Raw genomic sequence first — 19353 nt, 5'->3', positions numbered from 1 at the left:
CCTCACCTCCTCTCCCATAGCCTAACCATCCCCCTAGTGTCTAAGCCTCTCCTCCTCTCCCATAGCCTAACCCTCCCCCTAGTGTCTAAGCCTCTCCTGCTCTCCCATAGCCTTACCCTCTCCCTAGTGTCTAAGCCTTACCTCCTCTCCCATAGCCTAACCCTCCCCCTTGTGTCTAAGCCTTACCTCCTCTCCCATAGCCTAACCATCCCCCTAGTGTCTAACCCTAACCTTCTCTCCCATAGCCTAACCCTCCCCCTAGTGTCTAAGCCTCTCCTCCTCTCCCATAGCCTAACCCTCCCCCTAGTGTCTAAGCCTCTCCTCCTCTCCCATAGCCTTACCCTCCCCCTAGTGTCTAAGCCTTACCTCCTCTCCCATAGCCTAACCATCCCCCTCTCCCATAGCCTAACCCTCCCCCTAGTGTCTAAGCCTTACCTCCTCTCCCATAGCCTAACCCTCCCCCTAGTGTCTAAGCCTTACCTCCTCTCCCATAGCCTAACCCTCCCCCTAGTGTCTAAGCCTTACCACCTCTCCCATAGCCTAAGCCTCACCTCCTCTCCCATAGCCTAACCATCCCCCTAGTGTCTAAGCCTCACCTCCTCTCCCATAGCCTAACCCTCCCCCTAGTGTCTAAGCCTCTCCTCCTCTCCCACAGCCTAACCCTCCCCCTAGTGTCTAAGCCTCTCCTCCTCTCCCACAGCCTTACCCTCTCCCTAGTGTCTAACCCTAACCTTCCCTCCCATAGCCTAACCCTCCCCCTAGTGTCTAAGCCTTACCTCCTCTCCCATAGCATAACCCTCCCCCTAGTGCCTAACCCTCCCCCTAGTGCCTAAACCTTCCCCTAGTGCTTAACCCTCCTTCTAGTGTCTAACCCTCCCCCTTGTGCCTAACCCTAATCTCCCCTCTAGTAGCCTAACCCTTTCCTCCTTTCCCATAGCCTCCCCCTAGTGTCTAATCCTTGCCTCCTCTGCGAATTTATACAAATGCTGATACAAAGGACTGAGACTCCCACTGTCAGCGTCTGTACACGCAGGAATACCGATTGCTGCGTCCTTAGGCCCTCATTCAGAGCCGGACGCTCTGAGCAGAGCGCACGCTCTGAATGAGGGCCGTCCTCCATAGCTATGGAGCGTCCTCCTGGACGTTCGTATAGCTGTGGGTCACCACCCACAGCATATACGAGCGTGCAGATTGATGGTCGCGATGGTCTTGACCATCGCGACCATCGCCAGTGCGAGCAGAAGCCTGCGGTTGAGTTTCTCAACCGCAAGGCCTGGAGTTATTTTGGCTCTATCAGAGCCAAAATCACTCCCACTAGTGATGTCAGTGGGCCGGCTTCTGACGGTAGGCGTTCCCTTGGGAACGCCCCCGTCTGGGAGGCACGCCCCCGGCACGCCCACCAAAGGGGGCGTGCTGTCAATCAACATCGACAGCACGCCCCCTTTGATCAGACACAACGAGCGAAGGAAAGTCCTTCGCTCGTCGCGTCTGGCGCATGCGCACGACGGAGCTCCCTCCGTCGTGCGCATGCGCAGTGCACACCATCGACCCACTTGCGAGCGGACAGCCGCTCGCGAGTGGGTCTGAATCGGGGCCTTAGACGCCACCAGCAGTAGCTTCATTGAAACTTGCACCTGCCCTATGCCAGCTGCAGTTATTCCATCCGTGTATGGCCTCCTATGTTCAAGCGTCTGTGTACGCAGCCACTTTCTCCGACACGCCACGACACTCCAATAAAACGGATCCGCCCTGTGCGTGCGCCTCCCTGTCACCGCCCAGGAACGTTCCCTACATTGTCCCTACACTTCTCCCTGCATGTGCCTGAAATTACAGCTGTGACACTGTACGGACACAGGTGCTAAATCAGAGCCGCTCGCAAGAGGCCCGATGTTTACGAGCTGTGCATGCGCCGCGTCCGGCGTGCGCGAGCCCCGCCGAGTGACCTGAAGCTTAGTTGCTACGGGGCTCACTACAAGACGGGGCAGCTGTCGATGGTGAGGGACAGCTCGCCCCGTTTTGTGGGCGTGTAGTGGGGACGGCCCTTAGGAACACCTGGCGTTTGTTGGGAGGTCTAACTGACATCACTACCGATGCTATTAGAGCAGGAGATCCACTCGGCCTTGCGGAAGCTAGACCCAACCGCAGGGTCTCATCGCAAGGCCGATGGTCGCGATTATGGGTGGGTGGGCTCCCGCAGCTTTGCGAGCGGCCGGAGGAAAAAAAAAAAAAAGCCCACATTCACAGCGAGCGGCCAGCCCTTGCGATCGTGTCTGAATCAGGCCCACAGTCAGCGAGCCCTGGACACCTGCGCAGTAGCAGAAAATCTCTCCACTGTGTCTGTGTCGTCCACCCCCGTATCAGGCCCTACAGTAAGTCTGTAGTGTATTCCTGTGGAAGGAAATATAGACTGTACGCTGTAATGGGACAGGGACTGATGCGACTGATTACATATACACTGTATAGCGCTGGGCAATACGTATATACTAAATAAAGACGTTAGTAAACAAATGAGTTGTCCCCATAATATTTTGCAGGGAAGGAATTATGTGAAGCATCATCGTTACCCTATGAAACTTTCTTTATTTCTTTTGAATACTTAATAAACACATAAAGAATTGCAACTAATTTTTCAGACATTTTACCTGATCTATTTATTATGGGGGATGCAGCGGAAATGCGATAACTGATTTCCTGTACGTTAGTATCATAAACCATCTTTATTTACTGCATTTTCCATGAATAGATTCCATCCCTGGAAAAAGACCTTGTAACTCTGAGGAGTCCGTCCAAGGAGGCTGTCGCTGATGTACTTCACACTTATCACACACAGGTACATGGTCAGACCCCGCGGAGCCTCTCTGTACTGCTGGGGGAACGCTGATTAGGGAAATACAGTAGACTCATACGGTTTAATGCCGGATGTTTGATAAATCCGCATTTACTTACCCTGATATTTACCAAACAATGTCTACATTCTAGGTTATTTACATTGTTGCTTCTCTCTTTTGCCAGTGACATCTTATGCAAATTACTGATTAATAGACTTCAGTCTTTCTATTGATTTAAGGAGAGCGAGAGAGAGAGAGATGTCCGAAAACCAAATTCTCACTTGGGGGAAAAAAAGGGGTTAAAATAAACGCGTTCTATTTCTAGAGCGCCAACCTGACCTTATATATTTGTTGTGGGGACAATGGCTCTATTGTAAATCAGACCTCCGGTGCCGTGTAATCTTTCCTATTGGCTCGATGTAGTCTGGTGCAGCGAGTAACGTGGCAGCATCCAATCATATGTTTTAGTGTTTATGGAAGTATCCTTTCTCCTGTCATACAAGCCCTGTAAATGGTTTAAAAACCCTTACCACCATGTAATGTCTACATGGTGGTAAGGTCGTCATCGGTAGGCATGTCGACATGCATCTTGTCAACTAAGCGTTCCTGGTGGTCTAGTGATGACTTACCTGGTACGGCTGGTCCACCGGCCCTATCAGTGACGTCATGATGGCTTCTGGCTTCAGTGACGACATGATGGCTCCCCTTCTACAGTCTAACCCTAACCCTCCCCTCCCGCAGGCCAAACCTCCCCACCCACAGCCTAGCCCTAACCCTTCCCTCCCGGCAGCCTAACCCTAACCGTCCCATTCCTGCAACCTAACCCTCCCGTCCCGCAGCCTAACCCTCCCGTCCCGCAGCCTAACCCTCCCGTCCTGCAGCCTAACCCTACCCCTCCCGTCCCGCAACCTAACCCTCCCCTCCCATAGCCTAACTCTAACCCTCCCCTCCCGCAACTTAACTCTAACCCTCCCCTTCCACAGTCTAACCCTAACCGTCCCATCCCGCATCCTAACCCTCCCCACCCACAGCCTATCCCTAAACCCTTCCCTTCTGCAGCCTAACCCTAACCCTCCCATCCTGCAACCTAACCCTCCCATCCCACAGCCTAACCCTCTAATCCCACAGCCTAACCCTCCCATCCCACAGCCTAACCCTCTAATCCCACAGCCTAACCCTAACCCTTCCATCCCACAGCCTAACCCTAACCCTCCCATACCACAGCCTAACCCTAACCCTCCCATCCTGCAACCTAACCCTAACCCTCCCATCCTGCAACCTAACCCTAACCCTCCCATCCCACAGCCTAACCCTCTAATCCCACAGTTTAACCCTAACCCTCCCATCCTGCAGCCTAACCCTCCCATCCCACAGCCTAACCCTAGCCCTCCCATACCGCAACCCTAACCCTCCTATCCCAAAACCTAACCCTAACCCTCTCATCCCGCAGCCTAACCCTAACTCTCTCATCTCACAGCCTAACCCTAACCCTCCCATCCTGCAACCTAACCCTAACCCTCCCATCCTGCAACCTAACCCTCCCGTCCCGCAGCCTACCCCTAACCCTCTGGTCCATGCAGAAGTCGACAATTCACATGCCAACATTCTGCAGATGGCCACATGTTTAATGTCAACATTTCAAAAATGTTGACATCACAGTTGTTGACTTTTTGAATGTCGACATAACTACATCCCCCTTACAAGATCTACAGGTTTCCATTATCAGAAATATATAGGGAACACCTTTTAATGTATTTATATTTTGTAAATGTTCATCTCACAAGATAACCTACATCGAAGTGACGTCTTTATAACCTTTGTTTTTACTTCAGTGTCCATAGGGTATCCACAGGATACCTTGGGGTATAGGTGTGACGTCAGTCATCGGGCACCATAGAGTTAAGCTTTCAGCTTCCCAGGATGCACTAGGGTCCCCCTCCTATACCCCGCCCCCGAGCCAAGGCACCTCAGTTTAGTTTGGTGCCCGGCCGGAGTCGGGTGCACCTATTGGAGTGGGGGCTAAGAAGAGCCCCTGAAGCTTTTCTGCATGCAGCTGTGGCTGCACATCTGGATGTACAGCATGGACAGTCAGTCCTGACGTCCATGCTGTCTTCCCTACACCCCCGCCGGTACCAGAACGCCGGTACCGATCCGGGGATGCTGGTGAGCATCTGGGGTCACAGCTAGCGGTGACCCCAGATGTTCCGGACCATGGCCGGAATCAAGGGGGACAGCAAGGTAAGCAGCGGGGTCCCGCGGTGGGTCCCCGTTGTTACAGGGTCCAGAGTCCCCCAGGCAGGGGGCTCCCTGGGGGACTGGCTGCAGTGTGGAGCCAGGTACTAACCTGCGCTTCCACTACCCCCCTGGGACAGCGGACCGCAGCAGAGCGGCAGCGCTGCGGCGTCCCGGGGGTTAAATGTATGCCAGGGAGCGCGCCTTCCCTGTCTCACAGCCGGCGCCTCCCCCGCTGCACACAGCCCTCTCTGCAACACTCCGACTGGCCCTGTGGCAGCGCTCCTCCCCCAGGCCAGCCTCCTCTCTGCTCCTCGGTGGCCATCTTCCAGAACGCATGGTGAATGCTGCTGGAAGCCTGGACGGAGGCATCGTGGTCTGGGTCCCCCCTTATACCTCTCCTCCGCTGTGGTCAGGTCTGTGTATGCAGCGCTGTGTCCTACCAGACTCTGTGTCTGTGTAGTTGATTTGTCAGCCATGGTTAGTGCAGGAATTGATTTTCTTTGCATTGTATGTGACTGTGCTAGCGCTGCTGCCTGTAACTTTTCTTCTAAACTGTCAGCTTTATTACTGTCCCTGTTCTTTCTGCTAAGCCCTTGCGGTGTGGTGCTGCAGGGTGGTCTCTCGCCTTTTTCAAAAACAATTGGTGAGAGGGGTCACATACTTTGTACCATCATGTCTGAAAGTGATTTTCCTCTCCGGCTACAGTGTACTACGTGTAAAGTACCTTTAGCGGAGGGGGAGGGTAGCGCAGAGGGCCTCTGCCGGCAGTGTTTGTCTATGGTGCGGCCTATTACGGTTACAGCACTGGTACAGGAGCCGCCCTGGGCTTGTTTCGCTCAGGCGCTTACAACCTTAGTGGGCCAGTTAGCTCGGCAGCCCGCGTTTACGCAGATGGGTTTGTCCCAGCAATCAGTGGTGTCGTCACCCATGCAGGGTTTCCCAAGACAATTGGTGGTACCCCGCAGTCTCCCTATTTCCCCTCTCCCGGTTTCTCAGGAGCTGGCGTGGGTTAACTCCCTGACGAGTTCTGTACAGCACTTGTCGGATGTGTTGCAGGGGGAGGCTGTGATGCGGCCACATAAACGGCCGGTGGCGTCTCTGTCGGCTCCTTATGAGGATGACGAAGGGACATCTGATGATGGGGAGATTCTGGATCCTTACGATCAGGAACCTCTCCATACTAAGGACGCTGACGCTAGGTCCAAGTTGTATATTCCTGGCCTTATTCGGGCAGTCCGCACAGCCTTGGTGATTGAGGACGAAGTTCCCCCAGCTGCTAAATCCAAGTATGCCTTTTTTAAGGATGTGAAGGGTGACGCCACAGTCTTTCCTCTTTTGGGTCAGTTGGTGGACCATTTAGAGGAGGCGTGGAAACAGCCTGGCAAGCGATACCAGCCGCAGAGGCGCCTGGCGATGGCTTATGCGTTCGCGGATAATTATTTTGCTAAGTGGGAATCCCCTCCACAGGTGGATTCTCATGTGACACGTCATGTCCGTAGTGCCAAATTGCCGATGCCATCCATGTCCTCCCTTAAGGATGCTACGGACCGCAAGGTGGAGATCTGCTGAAGTCCGCTTATTCCCTTGCGGGGGGGGCAGCGCGGCCGGCTATGGCCATTTGCTGGGTTGCCAGAGCGATGGAGCGCTGGGCGGATTCATTGGAGGCGTCCTTTGATTCCGACTGTCCGGCCGAACAGACGGAGTTGATTGGTAATCTCCGTGATTCGGCCACTTATATCAACGAGGCGGCATTAGACATTAGTACCCTGGTGTCTCGAATTTCTTCAGCAGCGGTGGCTGCTCGTCGCACCTTGTGGTTGCGATCCTGGAAGGCGGACACTGATTCCAAAAAGGGTTTGAAGTTCTCTTCGGTCCAGATCTGGACAAGATTGTGGCCACGCTGGCGGCAGCCAAATCGGCATGTCTCCCGTCGGCCGCTGTTCCTTCTGGTTCAGGACCATCGTCCTTTCGGTCTTATAGGGCCCAGGGCAGGCCCAAACCACAGTCTTTTCCCCGACAGGCTGGTCCCAAGAAATCGGCCAAGCCCCGGAAGCAGGCATGGAGTACCAGACGTCCGGCCCCTAAGCCAGATCACAAGCCTGCGGCCTGACGGTCCGGGCCTCCCTTTGGGGGATCCCAAAGTGGGAGGCCGCCTGCTGCAGTTCGCCCGGTGTTGGTCGGTCACCACGACAGACACTTGGGTTCTCGAGATGGTCTCCCACGGGTACGCCCTCTCTTTCCGGCACAGACCCCCGGCTCGATTTTTCACCACGGGTCTACCATCAGACCGGAACAAGGCCACGGAGCTGCGGAAGGTCTTGCACACTATGCTCCAGGCTGAAGTTATAGTGCCTGTTCCATTCTCCCAGAGGGGCCAGGGTTTCTATTCCAATCTCTTTTTGGTGCAGAAACCCAATGGGTCGTATCGTCCGATTCTCAACCTCAAAGCTCTCAACAAGTCTTTGCGGGTGCCGAAGTTTCGGATGGAGACCCTACGGTCCATCATTCTGGCGCTGGAACCTGGGGACTACATGGTGTCATTGGACTTACAGGACGCTTACCTGCATGTCCCTATTCTTTTGCGCCATCAACAGTTCCTCAGGTTTGTAATCCGCAGCGACCACTTTCAGTTTCGGGCGTTACCTTTTGGCCTGGCGACAGCACTGCGTGTGTTCACCAAGGTGATGGCGGTCATGGCGGCTTCTCTGCGGCTGCAGGGAGTCCGCATGTTGCCGTACTTGGACGACCTTTTGTTAGTGGCAGGATCTCCGGAGCTCCTTCTGCGCCACTTGAACCTGACCATTGCGCTACAGCAACGGCACGGCTGGTTAATAAACTGGCAGAAGTCCACTCTAATCCCGTCTCGGCGGATTCTGCACCTCGGAGCCTTATTGGTCTCGGGACAGCAAAGGATCTTTGTGATGGGGGAAAAGATCTCTGCTTTACAGTCGAGGGTGCGCAGTTGTCTGCACAGCCGCCGGGTGTCTCTACACTCGGCGATGAGGTTACTGGGCTCCATGGTGTCGGTGTTCGACATGGTGGAATATACCCAGTTTCACACCAGACCTCTGCAGCACCTGATCCTGTCCAAGTGGAACGGGCTGCCTCAGTCTCTAAAGTCCCAGACGATTGTGCTCACCCCGGAGGTTCGCCTGTCCCTTGCCTGGTGGTTGCAGACGACCCATCTCAGCAAGGAACGTCCGTTCTGGGTACCAAATTGGGTCCTGTTGACAATGGACGCCAGTCTTCGGAGCAGTTTCGGGTCCACACTTGTTCCAGGGCAGGTGGACTCCGACAGAAGCGGAGCTTCCAATAAATATCTTGGAACTCCGTGCGGTCTTCAATGCCCTCCAGGGTCGCCCAGTACAGGTCCAGTCGGACAACGCTACCACCGTGGCCTACATAAACAGGCAAGGAGGAACCCGAAGTCGGGCAGCTCTCGTAGAGGTGTCTCGGATCCTGGTATGGGCGGAGCGCAATGTTCCGGCCATATCAGCTGTCTTCATCCCGGGAGTGCTAAATTGGGAGCCGGACTTTCTAAGTCGCCAGGACGTTCATCCGGGGGAATGGTCTCTGCACCCGGACGTTTTTCAACTGCTGGTGGACAAGTGGGGTCTTCCAGAGATCGACCTCATGGCGTCCCGGCACAACAACAAGTTGCCGGTGTACGGGTCTCGCACAAGAGACGAAGAGGCGTCTCTGGTGGATGTTCTATCCGTCCGGTGGACGTTCCGGTTCGCTTACCTGTTTCCTCCGGTTTCCCTTCTTCCACGGGTAATCCGGAAATTCAAACAGGAAGGAGGGACGCTCCTGTTGATAGCTCCCGCGTGGCCCAGACGGCACTGGTTCCCAGACCTTCAGGGTCTGTCCGTGGACAGTCCTCTGCGGTTGCCGCTACGACCGGACCTTCTGTCGCAGGGTCCTTGTCTTCACCCGAACCTGACTCGGCTGTCTTTGACGGCGTGGCTGTTGAGATGGCCATGTTGAGGTCCAGGGGGTTTTCCAGCTCTGTAGTGCGTACCATGTTACGAGCTCGGAAACCGTCTTCCGCGAGGATATACCATCGCGTGTGGCATACGTTCTTCCAGTGGTGTCGACCGAGAGGCTATGCACCACTGTCTGTCTTGGATACTCGCCTTCCTACAAGTGGGACTAGACCTTGCTTCTTTGAAGGTACAGGTTTCGGCCCTGTCTGTCTGGTTTCACCGTAGGATTGCTACAATCCCCGATGTGCGCACCTTTCTGCAAGGTGTTCTACGCATTCAGCCGCCCTTTGTTCCACCTGTGGCGCCTTGGGATTTGGCTGTGGTCCTGAGGGCTCTCCAGGGACCGCCGTTTGAACCACTTGGCTCAGTGGATCTTAAATGGCTAACAGCTAAGACTGTTTTTCTTCTGGCCATTGCTTCGGCCAGACGTGTTTCTGATTTAGGGGCTCTTTCTTGCAGACCCCCTTTCTTGATTTTTCATGGGAACAGGGCAGTGCTCCGCACTCGGCCTGAATTTCTTCCCAAAGTTGTTTCCCAGTTTCATGTTAACGAGGAAATAATTGTTCCGGCCTTTAACTCACCTGGCCTTTCAGTGAGTGAGGCCACTTTGGATGTTGTGCGGGCCTTAAGGACTTATGTTGACCGCACTTCTTCGTTTAGGAAGTCGGACGCCTTGTTTGTCCTCTATGGCTTCCGTAAAAAGGGTTGGCCTGCTTCAAAGCAAACTTAGGCAGCCTGAATCCGTATGGCTATTTCTGAAGCTTATCTTCATGAAGGTCTGCCGGCTCCTCCTTCTTTGAAGGCTCATTCCACTAGGTCTGTGGGTCCTTCGTAGGCAGCTCGACGTGGTGCCTCTGCAGTCCAGATCTGCAAGGCTGCTACATGGTCCTCTGTCCATACCTTCGTGAGGTATTACAGGTTTGACACCTTCGCCTCTCAGGATGCTTCCTTCGGGCGGCGGATTCTCCTTTCAGCACAGGAGCGTCCCCACCCTTAAAGGATACTGCTTTGGGACATCCCCAAGGTATCCTGTGGATACCCTATGGACCCTGAAGTAGAAAATATGAGATATGGTAAGAACTTACCTTTGTTATCTCTATTTCTACGAAGTCCATAGGGTTCCACAGGACTCCCATCCTGTCGCACCTGTGCTGCAGATGGGCTTTATTCTGGTCACCGGTTTTTCCGTCTCCCTCTGGTGAGAGTGTGATTCTTGTGTGTATCCAGATCTTCTTTCTCTCTCTTCCTTCTCCTCCTCCGGCCTATGGCTTGGTAACTAACTGAGGTGCCTTGGCTCGGGGGCGGGGTATAGGAGGGGGACCCTAGTGCATCCTGGGAGGCTGAAAGCTTAACTCTATGGTGCCCGATGACTGACGTCACACCTATACCCCAAGGTATCCTGTGGAACCCTATGGACTTCGTAGAAATAGAGATAACAAAGGTAAGTTCTTACCATATCTCATATTGTCTCACGCAGAGCGTTGCAGGTGAGGATAAACCGTTTGTTCTTGCAGAACACTTGGACAAGATAAACAGGTACCAGACAGAAATATAATCCTTGTATGCATGTTACTTAACAACTTTAATGATCTTATTGCGCAGTGATACTAAAACGCTCACCACCTAATGCATGGCAATGAAATCCATTACTATCGTTTTGGTGATAGCATTTTTGGGCGACTTAACAGTTGTGCTTCGTTTTGAGCGATTGCTTTATCAGCAACATCATGGCGGCTTTGTCCCTTAATACCGTATCCCTGCAGAACATTTAGCTAAAGCTGTGATGAAGTCACCCTGCCCTCCCACTATAACCAGCGATGGGCAGATGATCCAACGGGGGGAAGATGTACCAAGTCTTGGAGAGAGATAAAATGGGAGACATTTCAATGTATAGGAATGATCCTGTAATACACGTAGCCCCATTCTTATCCTCCCAGTGTATAGGAATGATCCTGTAATACACGTAGCCCCATTCTTATCCTCCCAGTGTATAGGAATGATCCTGTAATACAGATAGCCCCATTCTTATCCTCCCAGTGTATAGGAATGATCCTGTAATACAGATAGCCCCATTCTTATCCTCCCAGTGTATAGGAATGATCCTGTAATACACATAGCCCCATTCTTATCCTCCCAGTGTATAGGAATGATCCTGTAATACACGTAGCCCCATTCTTATCCTCCCAGTGTATAGGAATGATCCTGTAATACACGTAGCCCCATTCTTATCCTCCCAGTGTATAGGAATGATCCTGTAATACACGTAGCCCCATTCTTATCCTCCCAATGTATAGGAATGATCCTGTAATACACGTAGCCCCATTCTTATCCTCCCAGTGTATAGGAATGATCCTGTAATACACGTAGCCCCATTCTTATCCTCCCAGTGTATAGGAATGATCCTGTAATACACGTAGCCCCATTCTTATCCTCCCAGTGTATAGGAATGATCCTGTAATACACGTAGCCCCATTCTTATCCTCCCAGTGTATAGGAATGATCCTGTAATACACGTAGCCCCATTCTTATCCTCCCAGTGTATAGGAATGATCCTGTAATACACGTAGCCCCATTCTTATCCTCCCAGTGTATAGGAATGTAATACACGTAGCCCCATTCTTATCCTCCCAGTGTATAGGAATGATCCTGTAATACACGTAGCCCCATTCTTATCCTCCCAGTGTATAGGAATGATCCTGTAATACACGTAGCCCCATTCTTATCCTCCCAGTGTATAGGAATGATCCTGTAATACACGTAGCCCCATTCTTATCCTCCCAGTGTATAGGAATGATCCTGTAATACATGTAGCCCATACTTGCCTACTTTTGAAAAAGCATTTCAGGGAGATTGTGAAAGCAGCACCTATGGGCGCGTGTTACAGTGGGGCGTGTACTGATAAATCTGAGAGGCGTGTCCTAAACCTGACTTACATCCAAATGTAAACCAGCCCAAAAGTAGTTAGTAAGATCTGTTTGTTGATGAAAACACACTAATACTTTTCAGAAATTCATAGGGATCATTGTGCCTTATAATAACCAATGCAAGGAAATGACACCAATGATCCAATTTGAATGTATATATCTGTTTTATTGTATAACAGCTTCATAATGGGGGTAAGGATGAAATGAGGGAGATTGCTAGACTCTTCAGGGAGACAGGGAGATTGCTACTATTTCAGGGAGTCTCCCTGACAATGAGGGAGAGTTGGTATGTATGACGTAGCCCCATTCTTATCCTCCCAGTGTATAGGAATGATCCTGTAATACACATAGCCCCATTCTTATCCTCCCAGTGTATAGGAATGATCCTGTAATACACATAGCCCCATTCTTATCCTCCCAGTGTATAGGAATGATCCTGTAATACACATAGCCCCATTCTTATCCTCCCAGTGTATAGGAATGATCCTGTAATACACATAGCCCCATTCTTATCCTCCCAGTGTATAGGAATGATCCTGTAATACACATAGCCCCATTCTTATCCTCCCAGTGTATAGGAATGATCCTGTAATACACATAGCCCCATTCTTATCCTCCCAGTGTATAGGAATGATCCTGTAATACACATAGCCCCATTCTTATCCTCCCAGTGTATAGGAATGATCCTGTAATACACATAGCCCCATTCTTATCCTCCCAGTGTATAGGAATGATCCTGTAATACACATAGCCCCATTCTTATCCTCCCAGTGTATAGGAATGATCCTGTAATACACATAGCCCCATTCTTATCCTCCCAGTGTATAGGAATGATCCTGTAATACACATAGCCCCATTCTTATCCTCCCAGTGTATAGGAATGATCCTGTAATACACGTAGCCCCATTCTTATCCTCCCAGTGTATAGGAATGATCCTGTAATACACGTAGCCCCATTCTTATCCTCCCAGTGTATAGGAATGATCCTGTAATACACGTAGCCCCATTCTTATCCTCCCAGTGTATAGGAATGATCCTGTAATACACGTAGCCCCATTCTTATCCTCCCAGTGTATAGGAATGGTCCTGTAATACACGTAGCCCCATTCTTATCCTCCCAGTGTATAGGAATGGTCCTGTAATACACGTAGCCCCATTCTTATCCTCCCAGTGTATAGGAATGATCCTGTAATACACGTAGCCCCATTCTTATCCTCCCAGTGTATAGGAATGATCCTGTAATACACGTAGCCCCATTCTTATCCTCCCAGTGTATAGGAATGGTCCTGTAATACACGTAGCCCCATTCTTATCCTCCCAGTGTATAGGAATGATCCTGTAATACACGTAGCCCCATTCTTATCCTCCCAGTGTATAGGAATGATCCTGTAATACACATAGCCCCATTCTTATCCTCCCAGTGTATAGGAATGATCCTGTAATACACATAGCCCCATTGTGTCTGAACATTTTTAGAAAATTGTGATTGCCATTGCAGCCTGAGAGCTCTACGCATGTGAGCTGCAGTGTTCCCGGCTGCGTGACTGCCCGATGTGCGTCGATAGTACCGATGTCTATGTAAGAGTGGGACATTGGACGGATGTGAGAAGGCAGCAGTCGGCGTCTTTATGTCGCATGTTTTTCACAGCTGCGTTCCGTGGGAAATCGCAGGTGCGATCGCATTAGCATCCCTCCTCTGAATCAGTCAGGTTAGCGTTTTACACCTTCCGCCCCCTTCCCCCCCACCCACTGTATAAAATAGTTATTTTTAGGTGAAAACTTTGCAGCCAGTAACTATTATATTTTGAGTTTAAACTGTTGCACTAAGTGACTGAAGTTTCATCCTTCTATATCGTATGTGTAATTTCTCTAAGTATACTAAATAAAGTAATGAGACTTTGCATATTCTTACCCGTAGGCTGTTTTCAGCAAACAGCGTAGAAGAAGTATTTGAGAACTTGAAGCGAGATGGGTCACCGTTTGCTCTACAGCAGCTCCAGGTAAATTTCCTTCACACTCCAATAATATGATATTTAAAGGGACTCTAAACAATATTATTTCTTTTTCGTGCTGTGCTCAGGAAATTAAATGTGAATATACCGTCTGTCTGTTTGCCTGTCTGCCTGTATACTCTGTCTGTATAATCTATCTGTCTTCCTGCCTGTCTGCCTGTATACTCTGTCTGTACAATCTATCTGTCTTCCTGCCTGTCTGCCTGTATACTCTGTCTGTATAATCGATCTGTCTTCCTGCCTGCCTGCCTGTCTGTATACTCTGTCTGTATAATCTATCTGTCTGTTTGCCTGTCTGCCTGTATACTCTGTCTGTATAATCGATCTGTCTTCCTGCCTGCCTGCCTGTCTGTATACTCTGTCTGTATAATCTATCTGTCTTCCTGCCTGCCTGTCTGCATACTCTGTCTGTATAATCTATCTGTCTTCCTGTCTGTCTGCCTGTATACTCTGTCTGTATAATCTATCTGTCTTCCTGCCTGTCTGCCTGTATACTCTGTCTGTATAATCTATCTGTCTTCTTGCCTGTCTGCCTGTATACTCTGTCTGTATAATCTATCTGTCTGTTTGCCTGTCTGTTTGCCTCTCCATTCTCATCTCCTCTCCTTTCTCATCCCCTCTCCCTTCTCATCCCCTCTCCCTTCTCATCCCCTCTCCCTTCTCATCCCCTCTCCCTTCTCATCCCCTCTCCCTTCTCATCCCCTCTCCCTTCTCATCTCCTCTCCCTTCTCATCCCCTCTCCCTTCTCATCCCCTCTCCCTTCTCATCCCCTCTCCCTTCTCATCCCCTCTGTCTATATAATCTATCTGTCTTCTTGCCTGTCTGCCTGTATACTCTGTCTGTACAATCTATCTGTCTTCCTGCCTGTCTGCCTGTATACTCTGTCTGTATAATCTATGTCTTCCTGCCTGTCTGTATACTCTGTCTGTATAATCTATCTGTCTTCCTGCCTGCCTGTCTGTCTGTATACTCTGTCTGTATAATCTATCTGTCTTCCTGCCTGCCTGTCTGTATACTCTGTCTGTATAATCTATGTCTTCCTGCCTGCCTTTATACTCTGTCTATATAATCTATCTGTCTTCCTGCCTGTCTGTATACTCTGTCTGTATAATCTATCTGTCTTCTTGCCTGTCTGCCTGTATACTCTGTCTGTAAAATCTATCTGTCTTCCTGCCTGTCTGTATACTCTGTCTGTATAATCTATCTGTCTTCCTGCCTGCCTCTCTGTATACTCTGTCTGTATAATCTGTCTTCCTGCCTGCCTGTATACTCTCTGTATAATCTATCTGTCTTCCTGCCTGCCTGTCTGTATACTCTGTCTGTATAATCTATCTGTCTTCCTGCCTGTCTGTATACTCTGTCTGTATAATCTGTCTTCCTGCCTGCCTGTCTGTATACTCTGTCTGTATAATCTATCTGTCTTCCTGCCTGTCTGTATACTCTGTCTTTGGATAAAGGTTACAGTAGCAGTCGGTGGGTATGTTGCGGAATGCTATCGGTGATCCTTAGTGCCTCTGATCCCTTCTCATCCCCTCTCCCTTCTCATCCCCTCTCCCTTCTCATCCCCTCTCCCTTCTCATCCCCTCTCCCTTCTCATCCCCTCTCCCTTCTCATCCCCTCTCCCTTCTCATCCCCTCTCCCTTCTCATCTCCTCTCCCTTCTCATCCCCTCTCCCTTCTCATCCCCTCTCCCTTCTCATCCCCTCTCCCTTCTCATCCCCTCTCCCTTCTCATCCCCTCTCCCTTCTCATCCCCTCTCCCTTCTCATCCCCTCTCCCTTCTCATCCTTCTCATCTTCTCTCCCTTCTCATCCCCTCTCCATTCTCATCCCCTCTCCCTTCTCATCCTCTCTCCCTTCTCATCCCCTCTCCCTTCTCATCCCCTCTCCCTTCTCATCTCCTCTCCTTTCTAATCTCCTCTCCCTTCTCATCCCCTCTCCCTTCTCATCTCCTCTCCCTTCTCATCCCCTCTCCCTTCTCATCCCCTCTCCCTTCTCATCCCCTCTCCCTTCTCATCTCCTCTCCCTTCTCATCCCCTCTCCCTTCTCATCCCCTCTCCCTTCTCATCTCCTCTCCCTTCTCATCTCCTCTCCCTTCTCATCTCCTCTCCCTTCTCATCTCCTCTCCCTTCTCATCTCCTCTCCCATCTCATCTCCTCTCCTTTCTCATCTCCTCTCCCTTCTCATCTCCTCTCCCTTCTCATCTCCTCTCCCTTCTCATCCCCTCTCCCTTCTCATCTCCTCTCCCTTCTCATCTCCTCTCCCTTCTCATCCCCTCTCCCTTCTCATCTCCTCTCCCTTCTCATCTCCTCTCCCTTCTCATCTCCTCTCCCTTCTCATCTCCTCTCCCTTCTCATCCCCTCTCCCTTCTCATCTCCTCTCCCTTCTCATCTCCTCTCCCTTCTCATCTCCTCTCCCTTCTCATCTCCTCTCCCTTCTCATCCCCTCTCCCTTCTCATCCCCTCTCCCTTCTCATCCCCTCTCCCTTCTCATCCCCTCTCCCTTCTCATCCCCTCTCCCTTCTCATCCCCTCTCCCTTCTCATCTCCTCTCCCTTCTCATCCCCTCTCCCTTCTCATCCCCTCTCCCTTCTCATCTCCTCTCCCTTCTCATCTCCTCTCCCTTCTCATCTCCTCTCCCTTCTCATCTCCTCTCCCTTCTCATCTCCTCTCCCATCTCATCTCCTCTCCTTTCTCATCTCCTCTCCCTTCTCATCTCCTCTCCCTTCTCATCTCCTCTCCCTTCTCATCCCCTCTCCCTTCTCATCTCCTCTCCCTTCTCATCTCCTCTCCCTTCTCATCCCCTCTCCCTTCTCATCTCCTCTCCCTTCTCATCTCCTCTCCCTTCTCATCTCCTCTCCCTTCTCATCTCCTCTCCCTTCTCATCCCCTCTCCCTTCTCATCTCCTCTCCCTTCTCATCTCCTCTCCCTTCTCATCTCCTCTCCCTTCTCATCTCCTCTCCCTTCTCATCCCCTCTCCCTTCTCATCCCCTCTCCCTTCTCATCCCCTCTCCCTTCTCATCCCCTCTCCCTTCTCATCCCCTCTCCCTTCTCATCCCCTCTCCCTTCTCATCCCCTCTCCCTTCTCATCCCCTCTCCCTTCTCATCCCCTCTCCCTTCTCATCCCCTCTCCCTTCTCATCCCCTCTCCCTTCTCATCCCCTCTCCCTTCTCATCCCCTCTCCCTTCTCATCCCCTCTCCCTTCTCATCCCCTCTCCCTTCTCATCTCCTCTCCCTTCTCATCCCCTCTCCCTTCTCATCTCCTCTCCCTTCATTCAGTCTCCCCTCTCTAACCATGTCTGATAAGAAAGGTAACAATATAGAATGACATGGGCGCTATCAATACTTCTAATAAGTGTGTGAAATACGCACTGTTGTTAATGTCACAATGAGACAAACAAACAGTAAAAATATAAAAGCGATGACGTCAGCTAACGCGTTTCTCCGCCTTGGTCATGTAGCAGTTTCATCAGAGGACATCACCAGCTTCCTTTTTATTGTCCTTACAGCCAATTAGAGACTTTTTCCTTACAGCCAATTAGTCTTTTTTGCAGATATTTCTTTAAAAAGTTAATTATTTCCAATTTAACTATACAATAAAAAAATTTAACAATACTGCGTAAAGTTCACCTGCTTCAGTCCAGCAATTGTATGTTGTTAAATAGGTTATATGTCTACTAATCGGTTTAAGTGGATAAGAATATTTATTTTTTTATATTTTACAATCAAGCAGCTGTGTATTAGCGCTTTTATATGTCTGATAAGAAGGCAGAGTACTTCCACTTGCAGGATAGAGATGTATAGGGGCAGCAGATTTCGTACATATGAGGAAAGTCCTGACATTGGGTGAGTACAATAAGTGTTCCTCTAAAGCAGATGTGCAGAAACTCACATAAATCCCTGTTAGGAGGTATATATTTAGCGTATGTTATAGAGCAAATGCACACTGTAATTGATAACTTGATGCAAAACCAGGTGCATTTGCTGCCAGGGTGGAGCCGGACCTATCCTGTCATGTGCTCCACCCTCCCGTGATGTGCACCACCCTCCCGACATGTGCACCACCCTCCCAACATGTGCACCCCCCTCTCGTGATGTGCACCACCCTCCCGACATGTGCACCACCCTACCATGATGTGCACCTCCCTGCATATGGATGGGAAAGCATTATTGTTTCATGTTTTCTTTTCTCGCCCTTTGCGAACAAAGCTGCATCAGTCCCATTGTGTCCATTTTGCACAACATCCTAAAATAAACTAAAATAAACTGTTCTGTCCTGTGAGTCTGGTGAAGTGTGACCCTCTCAGCTGGGTTGTATGTCAGAATTTTTCTAAAAGCTAAAAGTGATTTTGCTCCACATGCATGTCCACCCTGTGCAGCTGTAGCCTCATAGATGACGCGGGATGTAGTCAAAAAAACAATTTTGACATTCATAATGTCAGTGTTGACATTAATCATGTCAGCGTCTGTAGAATATCAACATGTGAAATGTTGGTTTATTAAGTGCCAACATTCTACATGGACCGGTAGCGGAGGTTTAGCCTATGGGAGGAGAGGTTAGGCACTAGGCGGAGAGTTAAGGGCTAGGCATAATCACCGCCACAAGCGGCGCCGGAAGTCATATTAAACTGACCAACAGAACCAGAAGACATCACTGGAGCCGCCGGAAGTCCTCATCAGCTGACCGCAAAACCTGGAGGACATCGCTTGAGGCGAGTCACTGCTAGACCACCAGACAAGTCACCGCTAGACCACCAGAGACGTTTGATTAGCATATCGACATTGGGAGCATGTTGACTGCATGAATATTGACAAAATATACCACACCCGATGATGCTGGATACAAAAGGCCCATTTATTTGGGATGCAGTCAGGAAGCCTACGGTCAAAATGCCAACCGCCAGCTTCCCGACTGTCTAATCCCGGCTGAGGTCTAATGACAGGCGTCGAAATCTCGATGTCTGTCATTTTACATACGCCGGGAGCCCGACGCCCGGCATACCGATCGAAGGCAAGCCGGGCGCGGACAGCCCAGGGGGGAGGGTTAGGGGCTCCCTGGAGGGGGGGGTCTTAGGGTTAGGCACCCCCACCGGGAGGGTTAGGCTTAGGCTTGGGGAAGGGGGGTTAGAGTTAGGCATCCCCCCGGGAGACTTAGGTTTAGGCTGAGCGGAGGGGCGGTTTAGGTTTAGGCACTTAGAGGGCGGTTAGGGTTAGGCACTTGGGGGGAGGTTAGGGTTATGCACCCCTAAGGGAGGGTTAGGGAGAGGGCTTAGGTTAGTAAATACTTAAAATAATTACCTGTCGGGATCTTCACTGCCGGTCTTCCAGCGTCGGGATTTGAACCGATCCCATTTATTTAACCAATTGGTGAGC

At 50.7% G+C, this 19353-nt stretch overlaps 1 protein-coding gene across 2 annotated transcripts in view; it reads left to right on the top strand.

Annotated features, from left to right (window-relative positions):
• Positions 1-19353, top strand: part of HIBCH (3-hydroxyisobutyryl-CoA hydrolase) — a 127040-nt gene that overhangs the window by 79981 nt on the left and 27706 nt on the right. For both annotated transcript variants that reach the window (XM_088464544.1, XM_088464542.1), the window contains 3 exons: positions 2744-2830; positions 10527-10585; positions 13892-13973. In XM_088464544.1, the coding sequence (XP_088320670.1) occupies positions 2744-2830; positions 10527-10585; positions 13892-13973 (228 nt within the window). The remainder of the gene's footprint in view (positions 1-2743; positions 2831-10526; positions 10586-13891; positions 13974-19353) is intronic.

The sequence above is a fragment of the Taudactylus pleione genome, unplaced genomic scaffold (assembly GCF_031769625.1).
Source record: "Taudactylus pleione unplaced genomic scaffold, aTauple2 ptg001683l, whole genome shotgun sequence".
NCBI classification, from domain to species: domain Eukaryota; kingdom Metazoa; phylum Chordata; class Amphibia; order Anura; family Myobatrachidae; genus Taudactylus; species Taudactylus pleione.
This window is presented reverse-complemented; position numbering and strand designations above follow the sequence as displayed.